This window comes from Haemorhous mexicanus, chromosome 2 (assembly GCF_027477595.1).
Source record: "Haemorhous mexicanus isolate bHaeMex1 chromosome 2, bHaeMex1.pri, whole genome shotgun sequence".
NCBI lineage: Eukaryota > Metazoa > Chordata > Aves > Passeriformes > Fringillidae > Haemorhous > Haemorhous mexicanus.
In genome coordinates, this window is record NC_082342.1 from 35,417,009 (window position 1) to 35,433,748 (window position 16,740).

Below are 16,740 nucleotides of genomic sequence, written 5' to 3' on the forward strand. Positions count from 1 at the left end.
ATTAGAATCAGCCAGAAGGGCATCAGCCTGGTGCTGGGCATGCTGAATGCCAAAGGGCTGAGACCAAGGGCTTGTTGTCGGTCACACAAGGGTCCCAGCTCACGTGTTGTCAGCCACAAGTGCTTTGCCTCTATCTCACAGGGATAGGGGAAAAGTAATCTGGTAAAGTGAGTGCCCGGGAGTGAGTGCTCCTGGCAAATGTCTGAAAAATGGGGTAACAAACGGGGAATGCTTATTGTTAGGAAAGCAGGGGAATAGTTGCTTTTGTATTGCTCAAAGCTGTCAAAAGAAGCACAGAAAGAAGATGGGAATGAGGAGGCACTGGCAGAGGTTGCCCAGAGAAATTGTGTATGCCCCGATCCCAATTCAGTGCCAGGTTGGGTGGGGCTCTGATCGACCTGGCCTAGTGAAAGGCGTCCCTGCCTATGGCAGGCGGCCTAGAACTACATGATCTTTAAGGTCCCTTCCAGCCCAAACTATTCTATGATGTTATGACTTATTGTGCCTCAGCTCAGATGTTTCATACCTGGATTTCAGGAACAATAGGACCTTTCTCTGAGCAGGAAGTTGCAAAAGCAGTGAGTGGAGAAGGAGAGACCACAGGGTTGGGCCGGGCGAAGTTACTGAGGTCACAGCTTGGGATCTCATTCTCTTCGTGCCTCATGACTATGGTTTCCATCACAAAGAAGCGATCCCACGGCAACCACAGCGTGTGCTCCTGGGTGATGAAGGGAGCCCGCTCAAAGTGCAGGATAATGGAGATTCCACCAATGGTAACAAGATCAAAGCTGTTTTAAGAGATGGAATACAAAATTAGTGCAAGCACTACCCCATCTGTTTGTTTCAACTGTCTAACAAGGACCCCAGAAAAATAACTGCAAGAAATGTCATCAGACTCATTTTATGAACCTAAAATCTGCAGCCCAAATAGAGTTTACCTGAATAACAGCAAGTGTTGGAGGCAGGAGTCCAAGCTCAGCTTCTTTGTCCTCATGTGTATTGAAATCATACCCATCCCTTTTTTGAAACATGTTGATCTTTGTTGGTGCTTTTCTAGCACAACTTATTTTGGCCATATATACTCCTTTTCTTTTTTCTTTTTTTAAAGTAGTGATTATCCAAGCAAATACAGATCCAAAGATTGGATCAATTCACGTGATGAAATGAACTATTTGGAAAGAGCCTTCTCTGACACATCCCCATATGAATTGTCTTGGCACCTCTGCTAACCTGACTAATGCCTAATGCAACCCAGGGAAGATGGAGAGCCCAGTCATGGACTTAACCTAGTCTACTAGAAATACATACAGAGCAGGGTGTCTGTGCCACAGCACTCTGCACATCATCTTTTTTGACTCTTAAACATTTAGAGCAGGGCAGATGAATCACTGCCTGTGGTCTCTGACTTCACCCTAAGCTACCTCCTGCCAAGTGGCTTATCTGCCTTTGTTAGTGTTGGATAACAGGCAGCCCTCCAGAGCTGTGTGAAAGAATGTTACCTTGCTTAGGAAAATGTTCATCCTCTGGATGTAAAGATGTTGGAATAAGGTTCTGGTGGTTTTCTTATTTTGTATTTAAACTTCACATCTTGTCACAAAAGGAGATTTTATCAAGTACCACAGGGATGTATCTACTATGTATAGACCCAAAAAAAGAGGTGTTAAGTAAGAAAGGAAAGGATTTCAACAGAAATTGACGACCTCTTGTTTTTACTCCTTTGTGTTTCTCTCACTGTTTCTTCGGTTGCAATGCCAAACATGTGCTCCAGGCAAAGAAAGTTTTCTCATCCCTGCTTCTCACTTTCATGCTTGGTACAGCTGTATGACACTCTCACTGAGAGTTTATGCATGTGATCAGGCTCACTGGTTTCAGCAGAGCTGCTCATGTGCTTAAAGAGTTAGGAGCTTAAGGGCTTCTCTGCATGAGAACTGGGATCTGAAACACTCTTGATTGCCCAAAGCCAGATTCGATGCACCTCGTAAATACATGGTAAGAAAGAAGGTGAAGAAAGTATCTAAAAATTATTTTTTAAAATTAATTGTGAGGTTTTCAGATTGGGTGCAGAAATCCCAGAGGAACAACAACAGGCATGAACTATTTCTAAAAAAAGTCTTTGTCAAGCAATTTTTTGGGGGAACCTTTTTTATTTCATGGTTTATGGACTGAGGTGCCATTTAGGAAATAGAGTTATGAAAAGGTTATTCATTAAAGAATGTTGAATTGACTCCATGAGAGGAAGTGGAAAGCACTTCAAAAAGCCAAAGCCATGTTTATTCTACCACTTGAGTTGGGGCATCATGTTCCCAGCCCTATGGAGCTTGGCTTGCAGCAGCCTCAGGAGTAACCTGCTGGTTCCTGCCAGCAAAGCTGCACAACGTTTGTACCTGATGTGAATGTTTTTAACAGTCAATTAGCATTTGGCAACTCCTTCAGCTGGGAGGGAGATGCTTGCTCTGCATGGATCTGGGCACTGAATGGGCCAACAGGAGGGAAGAAATAAACATTACAAATGATTCTCAACAAGTTTTTAGGCAAGTTGGAAGAGGTCTTATTTGCAAACACCTCTGTTTCATCCCTTTGACTTCACTGAGCCTGGATCAGGGATGGAATCTGCTGTGGGGGAAATGTCTTGGCCTCTTCTGCATCTCCAAAACAGGATGCAGAAGGGAAAGCATCACCTCCATGTCAGGCTCCAGCAGCTGTGAAAACAGAACCATGCAGCTTTTTTTAGCAAGCGGTGTTGCTCACAGGCTGGTTTTCCCAGAGTCCCAGGGTGCAGCTTTCAAGTTGCCTTGATGAACTGAACAAAAGGTAAACCCAAAATCAAACAGAAAAAAACCAAACTGAAAAAACCTCCCAGTTTCCCTCAGTGAAATTAAATTTAACAAAAGGAAAACTGTCTTGGGATTGAAGGAATAAGATAATTTTATTTCTGTTTTTGCTGCTCATCTCTGATGTATTTTTTATCACTCTGTAAAAACCATACTTGTACAGTTGTTTTGTTGTTTTTCTTTAAAGACTCTGGAGAGACAAGCTGAAGGATGAAATTATCTATTTATCCAAAGCAGGCTCAAAAAATAAAAACCCCACAGGAAAGTGTAACCCTTTCTCATCTCTCTTCTCTGGAAGTTCATTGTTTTTGGTATTTCTGAGAAAGCTATGCAAAAGATGCTGAATGCAATATGGAAAAAGTCTGAGACTTTGTTGCTGTGGTATTAACAGTGTTCCCACAACCCAGGGATACTGAGGACTTGCAGCCTCTCTAAACTACCACTTTAATCAAATTTAAAACTTTATTTAAAAATGTGGTTTATAATCCAGTACTGATACTTTGAACTGTCTGTTAACTTTGCTTTACAGAGAAATCCATACAACAGAGCAGTTTGAGAGTTGTCACTTTTTATTCATGCTCTGTTATATAAACAAAGTCTCTGGTGCAGTAATTAGATGCAAGCCTTGAAGTTATAGGAGTTTTGCTCAGTCTAAGTAATGTGACTTTAACAAGACCAGGGTTTCACTATTTCAGGCTGTATCTGAGCAATGTTATAGGAGAGACCTGGAATAAAGTGAGTCCCCTTACAGAGGTGAAAAATTTACCTCACTGTAATTCTAAAACTGAAATTTTACATACTCATTTGGAGACTTTATCATGCCAAAAATAAACCCCAAAACCCCCAAACCTGGAGCAACAAAATCAGCTTAGGAACCAATCTAGCTAAACTGATGCAATTGTATCTTTAAATTTCCTTACTTTAAAACCCCAGTTATTTCCCTGCTATCAGTAAACTGATTTTCTAAATCAATTTAAGGCAACTCAGCGCACAATTTCAAGAATAGATATTCCTATGGTGAATATGCTAGATAATAAACCTGCTGAGTTTTATGCAGTTATCTCATGACCCCTGGAACAAGGTAACTGCTTGCATGTGTGCTCCCATTTATTCTCCAAACCAGAATGACACTGAAGATGGGAGAGATGACCCTGTATGAGTGGGAATGCTCTGGACTGCATGCAGCCTGCTACTGCAGTTCAGGAGAACCTGCTTCTTGTCTAAGAGCATCAAGTTCTTAAAACCAACTTAACTCAATCACATGAAAACTTTGCTGTACAAAAGTTGATGAGACATGCTCTATTAAAAAAAATTACTCAAACCAATAGAAAAGATAATAGAAACTGGAACAGCAAGAATTCTTTACATGATTTTGAAAGTGCTTTACAAATGGTATTAAATAAACACTATAAAAATCAGTAAGGAAAACAAGTAAATGTTAACTCTCTTTCACTGGCTGGTTCACTGGACTGGGAAAGTCAAGAGATGCATCTAATGGTACCCACTAAATCAGCAGTGAGGCTGGGATTAGAAATTTCGACATCTGACAACATTTTCTGCCCTGACAAATTTTAGCTTGAATGGTATTCTATAGTTCAAGGCAATTTACAGACCACTTGAGTCACTGGACTCAAGGATGGATCTCGCAGGACTTTGAGTGACCTGGTCTAGTGGGAATTGTCCCTGCTCATGGGCAGGGGAGTTGGAATCAGATGATCTTTAAGGTTGCTTCCAGCCCAAATCATTTGGTTCTATGAATTTTGGTGTTCTTTAACTTGTCCATTTATGAACAAGTGGTTTTTGTCCATAGAGTACCTACAGAGTACACAGATGCACTGATGTGCCTGTTCATTTGAGAAAATACCTGCATGTATCCCTTAGCCAAGTTGGAAAGTATATTCATTATTCTGGAGGCTCAGCAGTGCAACTGGACAATTTGTTTGATGTTTGTGCACCAAGTTTCTGTAGAAGCAGACTGACTTGAGAGAAAGGTGAAGAAAGTGAAATCAGAAGAGCTGACACTACAGAGGCAGGGGGTACACTGACCCCCACCAGCTGCCTACAGAGATCACAGCTTTAGGATGAATCCCACTTGGTCACAGATTCCTTGCTTTGAGACAGCTGATCTCTGTCATTTTTATCACTTAGAGCTGAGTATCTGCTGGGGGCTGAGTCAGCAAACTGCAGCCCTGAGCTCCTTGAAACTAATTTAGCTTCTGGAGTCTGGCAGCCACTCCTAGGAACCAGGAGTCCACCGAAGCCTGGTGGAGCATACTGATGCTCTGGCTGCATTGCCCCTGCTCAGCTGGACCTCGGGAAGGACATAGCATGGAAGGAGCATCCCTAGCTTGAACTGCCAGTAGAAGTAGATTTGTACCAGAGGGGGTTTAGCTCTCACCACCCAAGAATCAGAAAGAAATAGTTGCCTGAACAAAGGTCTGGAGCCTGGATAGCAGCAGTCACCTCCATGCTCTGTCCCTTTAGCTTTCAGGTTTGCTGGCTAGAGGTCCAGTTTACTGTAGGAAACTCTGTGCTAGGCACAGCACCACTGCAATGCAAAGAGATGGTTTCTTTCCTCCAAGTATTTGTAATCTAAATGAATGATTACATACAGCAGTAGGGTGTTGTACACACACAAGGTTATGACAGAACAAAAGGTTATGACAGCCATTGCTGTCCAGCAATCTTTTAGTCATATTAATCTGTTCTACTGGATACAGATTTTGTGCTGGTCCATACACAGCAAGCTGATCATGAGAGTGTAGTTTGGATCCCACTTTCCCACAAAGGAGATTCAGTAAGCTTGCCAGAGATAGCCTTAAGCACAAATGTTCAAAGTTTCTCCTTTTTGCAGTAATGCCTAAACTACTGGCAATAAGAAGACACCAGCTCCAGGGGTGTCCTTTTCCTGGAATGTCTCTTTATCATCTGCATTTCATTGTCATAACATGGAAGGGTTGGAGCATCACTTGGAAAGCCTCCCAGTCCCCACCAGTGTTACAGTAGGTGCAAACATCCCCGAGTGTGAACAGGACAGCATCAAGCACACGTTGCTAGCACATGTTCTTCTTTTTCATTACAATTCTGTTTCTCCAGCCAACTCAAATGAAAGTTGTGGATTAGAGAGGTGCTAAAATCCATAAATCCTCTCTCAAGTGCTAGTGGTTAGTAGTCAATGCATAGAACTTATGCAGCTGGAAGCCCTTCTGTTGCGTTTTTGTTCTTAAAAGAAAGGGAGCCAATTAGCACTGACAAACAAAAGATAAGATGAAAGACATTCCCAATTTGCACTGCTTTTGTTTTGGTTGAGCATGATTGCCCAGATTCTGCCTCTAACACAACCGTAATCTTAATGACTTCTTCCTAATAATTTCAACACGAATTAGCAAGAATAGATCTGCTGGGAGCAGGAGATGTCTTTTTATGTGCATGGGCACTGCATTACCAAATTGCTGGCTAAAGGTTCTAGGTGATATCACTAAATTATTAATCATAAAAAATGGGGGGGGGGAGGGGAGAGGAGGGGAGGGGAGGGGAGGGGAGGGGAGGGGAGGGGAGGGGAGGGGAGGGGAGGGGAGGGGAGGGGAGGGGAGGGCAGGAGAGGAGAGGAGAGGAGAGGAGAGGAGAGGAGAGGAGAGGAGAGGAGAGGAGAGGAGAGGAGAGGAGAGGAGAGGAGAGGAGAGGAGAGGAGAGGAGAGGAGAGGAGAGGAGAGGAGAGGAGAGGAGAGGAGAGGAGAGGAGAGGAGAGGAGAGGAGAGGAGAGGAGAGGAGAGGAGAGGAGAGGAGAGGAGAGGAGAGGAGAGGAGAGGAGAGGAGAGGAGAGGAGAGGAGAGGAGAGGAGAGGAGAGGAGAGGAGAGGAGAGGAGAGGAGAGGAGAGGTCCAAATGCCTCTTAAACACTGACAGGCTTGGGGCATTGAATGCCTCTAGGAATGCTGAGGTTACATTTGGTGCTGGTAGCCTGGTGTGCAACTGCAGTGTGAGCTGCAGTTGAGCTCCCTGTGGGGCAGGAGGCTAAGCCAAAGCCTGAGGCAAGAGGCAGGGAACTGCTGAGTGACCACATGGAGAGATGACAGGAGCCGACAACTCCAGACTTTCCCATGCTTAGACTATGAGGGGATAAAAGTCCAGGGTTTCCTTTGTCCAGGGTCCCTCCTTGCAGGCAGCAGCTTGGGCTGTTTTGTAATTTAGTTATTGCACCAAAATGAAATTATTTTAGGGATCTGGACACGAGATACTGCTACAGGAAACCTGAGGTCTAGTGGGTAAGGAACCCTGGTGTGATTGTGTGACTGTGGGGTGTGGCTGAGAAGGGACCCCCGTCCCAGCTCAGGTCATGTGAGTGTGACTGCCAGAGTGGCTTCTGGATAGTTGGACAGGGAAGTTTCCTTAACTGCAAACCTGTTTCAGTGTTTAAGCACCCTCTCAGCCTCTCAGTTAAGAAATGTTTCTTCATGTCCAGTCTAAATCTCTCCTGGTTTTGAACCATTCCCATGAGTCCTATCAGTGGATATCAAGGAGGTGAGCTCAGTACTTCCCTCTCCACACCCGCTCCTTAGGAAGCTGTAGGAAGCAATGAGGACACTCTTCAAGCCTCCTTTTCTCTGAACTAGAGAAACTCAGAGTCCTCAGATGCTGCTCACAGGATATTCCTTCCAGTCTTGTCACCACTCTCTTGCCCTCCTCTGGACACATCAAGGGACCTGAACACCTTTCCTAAATTGTGGGGCCCAGAACTGCACGCAGTGTTCTGGGAGAGGCTGCACCAACACTGGATACAGCAGGACAACCACATTCTTGACTGGCTGGTCATGCTGTGCTTGATACACCACAGGATGGGGTTTGCCCTCTTGGCTGCAAGACACACTGCTCTAACAGCTTCTATTCAGCTGCTGCTGGCCAGCACCCCCAGATCCCTGTCTGCAGGGCTGTTCTCCAGCCACTCCTCTCCCAGTTTATACTTGTGCCTGGTGTTACTTTGTTCCAGGTGCAGAAAATCCAGCATTTTGACTTTATAAAATTCATCCCATTCATCACAGCCCAATGCTCCAATTTATCTAGATCCCTCTGCAAGGTCTTTTGCCCCTCAGGAGCATCAAGATCACCTCCCATTTGGTACCATCAGCATCTTGCTAATGGTGCATTCAACCGCTGCATCCAGGCTGTTGATAAATACATTGAACAAGACTGGCCCTGGAACTGAAGAGCAAGGAACAGCACTGGGGACTGGTCACCAGCCAGATGCAGCCCCAAAACAGCCAACAATAATGCACCAAGGTCTTCAAAAGGCATGAATAAGAAACATGCTTTTGGAAGGAGTTTCTCTTTAGTGGTCATGGCAATAATGCTGTTACTGCTGCCTGAACACTGTAAATCCCTTACAGACATCCTACCTGCCATCTTGTCTGCTGATTGTGTAGCCAAAGAGAGGATTGTTGACAAAGCTGATGTTCACTCCAACTAAAGGGGTCCCATCTGCTGTCATCACCTGGCCTCGAATCACACACGCATGTCTGCAAGAAAGAGAAAAATCATGAGAAATAGTAAGTCTTTTTGACAAATGCAGTTTCTTCCTCTGTTGATGTGGCTGGGAACTCCTATGGATTAGAAAGCCAAGGCCTTTATAACCTGTAAAGCTGGAGGCCATGCCATGTGTTTTGATGGTGCAATGCTGCCCTTCAAGGCTTTCTCAGGCATTGTGTAAAAACCTTGGATACTCAAATTACCCTACTATGTAAAAGCAAGTCCTGCAGCATATACTTAATTAAGTATACATTTCTGTAGGATTCACATCACACTGGAATTTCACAGAATCTCAGAATCTCCTGAGATGGAAGGGACTCACAAGGATCACTGAGCCCAGCTCCTGGCCCTGCACAGAACAGCCTTCAAATCATACCACGTTCCTGAAAGTGTTGTCCAAACACATCTGCAACTCTGGCAAGCTTGGTGCCACCACACTCCATCAGGAGCCTCTTCAAGTGCCCAAGCCCCCTCTGAGCAACGAACCTTTTCCTAACAGCCAGTAGTGTCTTAACAGTATTGCTCTAATTAAAAGCAAGGTGTATTTTAAAATCAAAGAGAGTTGAAAATTACCATGCAGTACATGGACATATTTAAGGCACAAAAGCCACAGAAGATCCTGACCTTGGCTTGGCAGCTCATTTCTTTTCCATTTGGGAAAACCATGACAGAAAATTTGCTGGGTTAAGAAAGCTTCCTTATAATCTGCCTGGGGAGCTGAGCACACTAATAGGATGGGCTTTTTCTCCCCCTCTTTTTCTTCCCAAGTTTGGTAGATTGCACCATTTTATAGGCTACATCTATTCCAACTACTCTGTGATCTGTAATATGCTCTTTTATCTAAGGATTTCAAGGACCTTTACAAACACTGATTAATACAGCCAGATTGGTATTTTACAGAGAGAGGAAATAAAACATGGAATGATTTTCAGTTGTCCAAGGTCAGTCAGAAAACCTGTAGTAAAGCCAAAGACAAATTTTCTTGGTTCTCATTCCAAAGTCTGTTTCCAGACTTCTAAGTCATTACTACATTGCTACCTTAGGAGCTTCCCATAAAGACAAAACATCACATGTCTGTGAGAGTGTCTGAACCCAATTTTTGGCTGAAGGTAACTATTTTTCTGAGCAGCAACAGCAAATTGTAGTGTCAGTGTGCTAACATGACTCAATGAATAATTTTTCTAAGTGCTGTCCTGCTGGAGAGCAGAGATTGAAAGCCAATGTTTCTCCAGGTGCAGAACCAGATCTCAGCTAGAGTAAATCATCCCAGCTGCACTTCAACAGAGCAATGGTGCTTTGCTGGTTCAGTGAGGCAAAGGATGATTTCTGCAATGTTTTGTAAAGATGATTTCATAAACACAGATCATTAGAGAAAGAGCCAGTTATTTTCTTACAGTCCACCTTAAAAACTGAGATTGTATAATGCAAGGAGATAAAGTATAACTTCAATTTAATAAAGGCTGCACAATTTTTACATTCCACAGTACAGCAAACAGACCATTTGCCAGGGTGTCTTAAAAAAATTCCTGCTGATCTAAATGGAGAGTTCCAATATTATCAAAAATTACTGCAGCGATGCCAAAATGTGTCTGCAATCTAAGATGCAACTATATTCACATATAATTTTGGAATAGGTCACAAGAAAATTAGATACTGGAAATTATTTTTATGTCACTGAGTCTTCTCTAATGTATCATCACTGAATTCTTAGGAGTCATGTAGAAAAAACCTGGACTAAGTTTGGAGCTAATAATCCAACAATCCTACAATGGTTTGAGCTAGAAGGGATATTAAAGATCATGTAGTTCCAAACTGCCTGCCTTCCACTAGACTGCTTTACTCAGAGCCCCATCTAACTTGGCCGTGAACATTTTCTGGGATAGGGCCAATGAGGGGAATAATATCCTTAGTACTTCTTTTGCTTCTCCCATTAAGGGCTCTACCTCAGCTTTCCATATATAACAACTGGAAAACAATAATCCAGTACCGTATTATGCACATCACTCTCTAACATACAGGTAGAGCATAACTGAAAAAGAATCAAGATGCCATGGAATATGCTTGGAAAAATGTCAATGTTTGGAATAACCCCAATGAAGTCAACAGGTGACCACCTGCAGTGCAATTTTTGTGTAAAGTGAACGTGTCTGAGCACATCTCAGAGCCAACAGCAGAGCCTAGGCTCTCTCTACCCAGTTTTTTTCATGATCTGCTCCACTCTGTCCCATTTTATTTTCCATCCTTCAGAGAGACCAGATGATGGGTTTGAAACTCCCTTCTCTCTGCTTCTCATCAAATGAGCTGAATGTTTTGTGGAAGACAAGGAATCACTGCAAACTCTTTCATGAATACTAACACCTGAGTACAAAAGAATTGGTGTTCTGTACCAAGTAAACACTGCAACTACAAATGTTTTAAAATAATAAGAACAAGATCATACATTTCTGTGAACCCAAGAAGAATACTTCCACCCTTTTTTTTTTCCTTCAAAGAGGTCAAAGCAAATAAGGAAAAAAATACATGTTGCAGGTGTCCCTCCTGCTGCCTTACACACAACATATGTCCAGGCAGTTTTAAAGTTCTAAGTAACAGTGCAAGCAGATTGGCCAAGATCCTTGGCTCAGTAAATGAGGGATGTGCTTTATATCCACAAGCATCTGCTCCATTACATACCACTGACAATTATTTCTACAACAAGCACCAGCACAAGGTGGGCAAACAGCAAGTTTCCTCTCACCTTGGCAGCTGTAGCAAACACATTCAACACCCCACCTTTGGAAAAAGACTCAGTTCCTATCCTGGATGATGCTTCCCAGCACTCATCCAACTCTGCTAATACACCTATGTGCTCATGGACTTGGAGGCTGTCTCTTCTCAGAGAAGCAGCTCGTCAGCAAACCCAGCTGCATCCCCACCCTCCTGTAACCACTGCTTTATTTCCATGCTTTAAGGAAAGATGTTACCACTAAGGGGATATCATTCCCAACCCACAGCAATAAAAAGAAGATGGAGCAAGATACACGAATCTGAATAGATTTAAAAGAGATAGAGATGGAAACTGCAGGAAAACTCAAGCCCAGACTGACTCTGATGAGTCTCAAATCTTCTACTTCCCTGAGTGATAAAATTTGCCCCGCTTGAATAAAACACAGTGCACTGGAAGCAGCTGGCTTCTCTAGTGTCAACACGTCCTTTGTGGAGACAAGATCGAGTATCTACAATGCCCCAAGCCCCCCAGGATCCTGGTTAATGCTAATTTAGTCAACTATTTCCTTCAGTTGACCTTGGTCTAAATGCAATTACCCTGCAAAGAAGTTAAGTGGTACTGCTAAGATGCTCAGCTCTGCTAGAAGGTCTCCAAATACATTTACATAAAATTATCTCTCATGTTAATAGAAGAGATTTATTCCATCAGTCCAGGCCTGCTAGTTCAGAGTGCTTTCTGCAGTTGAACAAAATTCAATTTCTTGTAGCCTGAGCCTCATCTTTTCATTAAATTATTAACAGATTCCACCTACTGCCTCTGGTTTTTGTTTTTGTTTTGTTTCCTTCACTACTGTTACATAAGACTTTATGGATTCTTGTTTTACAAGGAATAGCAGATTCCATTTTCCCCCTTCTTTAATTTGACTTTTCCTTTAATTTTTTTTTTTATTTGTCATAAAAACTTGCTTGAAAGACCATCATTGTCAAAATGCTATTTACAAGGCCAGATGGTGCATCAAAGAATTTTACACTGTGGCTTTGTGAAGTTACCTTTTATTCCCAGTAAAATGAAATTAAGTCTTTCTGCTAAGATCTGGGTCACAGTGGCAAAACAGAGAGGGGTACTCTGATGCCTTTACGTTCCTACTGCTCAGAGACAAATAAAATTTGACAGACTGTCAACAAAATTCAAGCACACCAAACCAGCCTTAGAACAGAAGCCAGAAAAGTAAATTCCACAAAAGCCAATTCACCTTATGGGAGCACATTAAAGATTTGTCTTTAATACTAACTCTGATCCAGCGTCTCAACCTAGACCCTGGTCCTTCCAACACACTTTAGTCACAGATGTTTTCTGGTGACAGTGTGGTCGGCATTTGGAAATAAGGGAAAAATACTGTTTCTGCTAAGCATTTTTCATTTTAAGAAGAAAATTCCACGCATCCTAAATCCCACTTTTTCTGCAAGAAATGTATGTTCTTTCCTTGACTGAGGATAGGTGACATGGGAAATCTCACTCTGATTAATTTCTGTTGCTCCTCAAAATACTCCTCCATATACCTCATTCTCGTTTAAAGGTTTCAATGTGTGAAAATGGTTATCATGACTGCTTAGCCATCCTCAGCCCAGTTATTAATAACAAAAATTTCAATTTGACATTATAAATATTTTTGAACTTACAACTTTAACATTTTATTGGTATATATAAATATACATGCATATATGCAGGATTTATCCTTCTTGGGATAAAACTTCAACAGAGCTCCACAGAACAAAAATCCAGAAAGTTGTAATTCATCAGGAAGAATGTTATTAATGAAAAATAATCTTTACAGCCTTTCTGTGTGACACCAGTCATGTCAGCTGGTCTGCTTATTTCTCTTTACTGCACTTGCAAAATAAGAATCCCCTCCTTACAGAGACATAAGAAGAATAATTGCAGTAATCTGAAAATCCCTTTGCAGAGGGATTTTTACATTCTCATGGCATTCATCTATGATCTTCTCAGTCTGATAAGTGCCTAGAAGTACAGACGTGCTACAATCTCTTGTCTTTAGCCTTGGCTGTGGCCTTTTTGCTCGAGAGCAAGAGAGGATAAAGCAAAATGTACCTCGTCCATTTTGGGTTGAATGCACCTGTCTAATGTTAAACAACCTCAGGGCAGTCTTGTACCAGGATAGACAGAGCACTTGGTAGAATGCCAGGTAAAAGCTAAGGGCATCACGATCAAACACACGGACACACAGAAAATGCCTGAGCTGGCAGATGAAGGACAAAAGAAGAAGAGGAAAGATCAGAACATAGAGATTTCAAGTTCATTGCTTGTGGCAGTATGTTCCTCAAAAGCTGTCTGTAAAAACAGCCCTACCCACTAGCCTCTTAACTGTGGAGAAAAACCTCCTGACAGTCTTTCCTTGAACTGAGTAAATCCGTCTGACTTTTTTAGTTCAGTTTAGTTGTAAGAAAAGCTTAAAGTCAAAACCTATGTACTGCTCTTAGCTGCCATCTGAATTAAGGAATTTAGGTAAGGAAAAAGAATGCAAATGATCCTTCTGAAGATCTCCTTGTTGAAAAGAAAAAAGGCAGACTTTCATATAGGAAACAAAAATTGAAGAACGGTCATCCAGAAAGAACCCCACACTATCATGGACAGCACAAGAGAGTTTCTGAAAGGGTTTGGCACATATTGGGCAGCTGGGATACAATCCTGCTGGATTTAGCAGGGCTTGATGCAATAGGAAATGGAATAATGGTTCTAAACTAGAAGAGGGTAGATTCACACTAGATTTAAGGAAGATAAGGATGGCAAAACAGCGGTAGGCTGTGTGGAGAGGTTGTGGCTGACCTATCCCAGGAAACATTCGAGGCCAAGTTGGATAGGGCTCTGAGCAACCCAATACAGCTGAAGATATCCCTACTCATGGCAGGGGCTAGATGGCCTTTAAAGGTCCCTTTCACTCAAAAATATTCTATGATTCTAAATAACTGATTAGGCTCATCTGAGGAGTCTGCACTAAGGGAAGCACCAAAATGCTGGTGTCAATGTGACAAAGGGACTAAATGCACTAACGTTTGACCATATCCCAAATGGGGACCTGCTAAGTGGCACTGACAGACATGGCTTGGAACAGATCCTGTCATTCTGCGCTGTGAGTCACTGATGGAACAGGGACCCTGGAGAAGGATAGTGGGTGACAAATAGCAAAGTTTTTAGGAGCTCTGAACAGAATCAGTAAAAGAAAGCCAATTCTAAGTTGTTTGAAGCAAGAAACTGCACCTGCCTGTTTGTTTAACCTACTCAGTGAAGGTGCTAAAAAGGTCTCATCTCTGAAGGATAAGGAGATGCTGATGATTATGTGGGCATGGTCCTTAGCTGTTAAGCTTTTGCAAGAAGCCTTCTACAATATTTAGATATTCTATGAAAGACACAGCAAAGCCAAATGAATTAAAAGCTCCATTGAAAACCCATTACTCAAATTGCCTGAAGGACAGGGGAAAAAGCTATATAATGCTCAGATACTTTTATAGATGTGGCTAATGAAGTTGGTTTTTGAAGTCAAAAAAGAAGTGCTTATTAACCAATATTTATAATAACATCTGCAGACACAGATTTTATTCTTGCTGCCTCTTTAGATCCGATCTAACTTGACAGTATCAACCCAGTGAATGTTCTTCATCTGATATTTTTATTATACATGCAGGGACTTGGTTTTGTGATCAATTGTTGATCAGTTTCTTTGGCTTCCCACTGCATGCAGCTGTCTCAATTCTGCTCTGTGAAGACTTACAAACTGATGGTTCTTTAACATCTCCTTTGGCATCATCTTTTTTCAGCAGTATTAGTGACTGCTGGTTGTAGCTCCTCCAAAAGGAAAGAGGAGGTATCTTTATCGCGTGACAGCTTTGCAACAAAATGTAATATCCTTTGAGGACCACCTACCACTCTTAGAAATTCCATGATCATTGCTCTCACAAGAATTCCCTATTGGCTCCATTCTTGAGAGACTCAGGCCCTTATTGCTTTGAATACTTCTCCCAGGAACTGAACATTATTCACCTTCTTGTTGTGTGTCCTTTTATCTTTATGACAGCACAATCTTCCTCTCTGATCTGCCAAGCAATCTGGCCACTCTTGGATGCCACTCCTGCCATCCAGAGCATCTTGTGTCTCTATGCCTCATTGACTCACTATTTTCACAACTCAAGATTTCTCAGCTGAGCTATAATGGTAAGGTGGGAGGGTAAGGGATATGGGAAGGCTACTCAGCAGAGGAAAAGATGCTGATGACATCTGTAGAATTGTAAAACTGCCTCTAACTGTTTAAATGAAAGTATTTTAGAACAGAGTTTTATAGGAAATGCAACACATAAAGTTGGGCTGTGCTTTACTGCAAAGTTTCAGTGAAGAATCCTTTTGCTCACGTGATTGACTAATGCTTTAGGAGCTGATGACTCTCTCCTTTTCTCCAGTAAAACCAAAGAAACACTCCTGCTTTGCATAAGGTATTAAAGAAACACAATCCCAGTCATATTTTTTAGGTCTGTACAATCCAAATCAAGTGTCCAGTAGTACATAAGGTAGAAGATAATTTTTCCACCTAATACTGAATTATGCTTATTTAATGATTTTTCAGAAGTCATTTTATAGCCATTATTTCTATGAGAGATAAAGACTTTATGCTGCAATAACTTTCAGAGATGAATAGTGTATTCTTGTCAAGTCTTCACTAAAAATGTCTGCAGAACTTAGTAGCTCTGTATTATTACAGTATTTTACATCTGGTATTTATTTTGTAAGCATTGGCCACATATTCAGCTCTGCAAAAAAACAGGAATAAAAGCACTGCCTTTCATTGAATCTGAGGCACCATGAAAACAAAACTAAGCAGAAGAGGAGGAAAAATACATTATTTCCAGGTTAATTAGAAAATTATCTCTCTTTTGATCATCATAGGGGAAGTTCTTTAACTACATATAAGCTATCTGATAGATTTGTAATGATCAAAAGGAATTAGCAAAAAAAGGTCCAGTAAAATACAAAAGATTTTATGGTTGGGATTATAAAACTGCTTTTTTATATAGGAGGTTTTAAACAAATTTAGCAAATAAATGCCACACTCAAAGGACAGACTCTTTCTGGTATGGCACCTTTTTTCAGAGGACAGTAACTTAAGTACTGAATAAATATTTAATCAAATATCCATGTGCAGATCCAAGAGAATGCATCAACACGTACACCATAATTTGGACTCCTAAATCCAAAAGTGCACATCAGTACCGCTGTAATCTGGGAGGTATTTAAATCTCTAGCCTTCAAAACTTGCAAACATGAAAAAAACTCCTAATGAGCTGTCTTCTGCACACTCCAAGAGCTCCTTGGGACACAGGTATCACCTGAGACCTTTTAATTCCAGGCGCAGGATGGTGCATTGTTTCTATCAATTGTCTCACTGGGTCTTGGAAGCATGCCCAAATCATACTATGAAGATCCTACTCTTTCCCTTGTGCTTGGTCATAAATATCTAACATTTAAAAAATATTTTTAGAAAGCTGAAGCCCAGTTTCTCTAATGACTGTACACAGGACTTATAGAATTACAGAATCATTAAGGTTGGGCAAGACCTTGAAGATCATTGAGTCCAACCAAATTACTTTTACTGACAGTTAGAAAAGAGGAATAT

General features: G+C 41.8%; 1 protein-coding gene across 3 annotated transcripts in view; it reads right to left on the reverse strand.

The window, feature by feature from the left end:
- TENM4 (teneurin transmembrane protein 4) overlaps positions 1 to 16,740 on the reverse strand; it is a 600,039-nt gene that overhangs the window by 77,078 nt on the left and 506,221 nt on the right. For all 3 annotated transcript variants that reach the window (XM_059838450.1, XM_059838449.1, XM_059838451.1), the window contains 2 exons: positions 8,224 to 8,343; positions 527 to 788 (listed from right to left, as the gene is read on the reverse strand). In XM_059838450.1, coding sequence (XP_059694433.1) covers positions 527 to 788; positions 8,224 to 8,343 — 382 coding nt within the window. The remainder of the gene's footprint in view (positions 1 to 526; positions 789 to 8,223; positions 8,344 to 16,740) is intronic.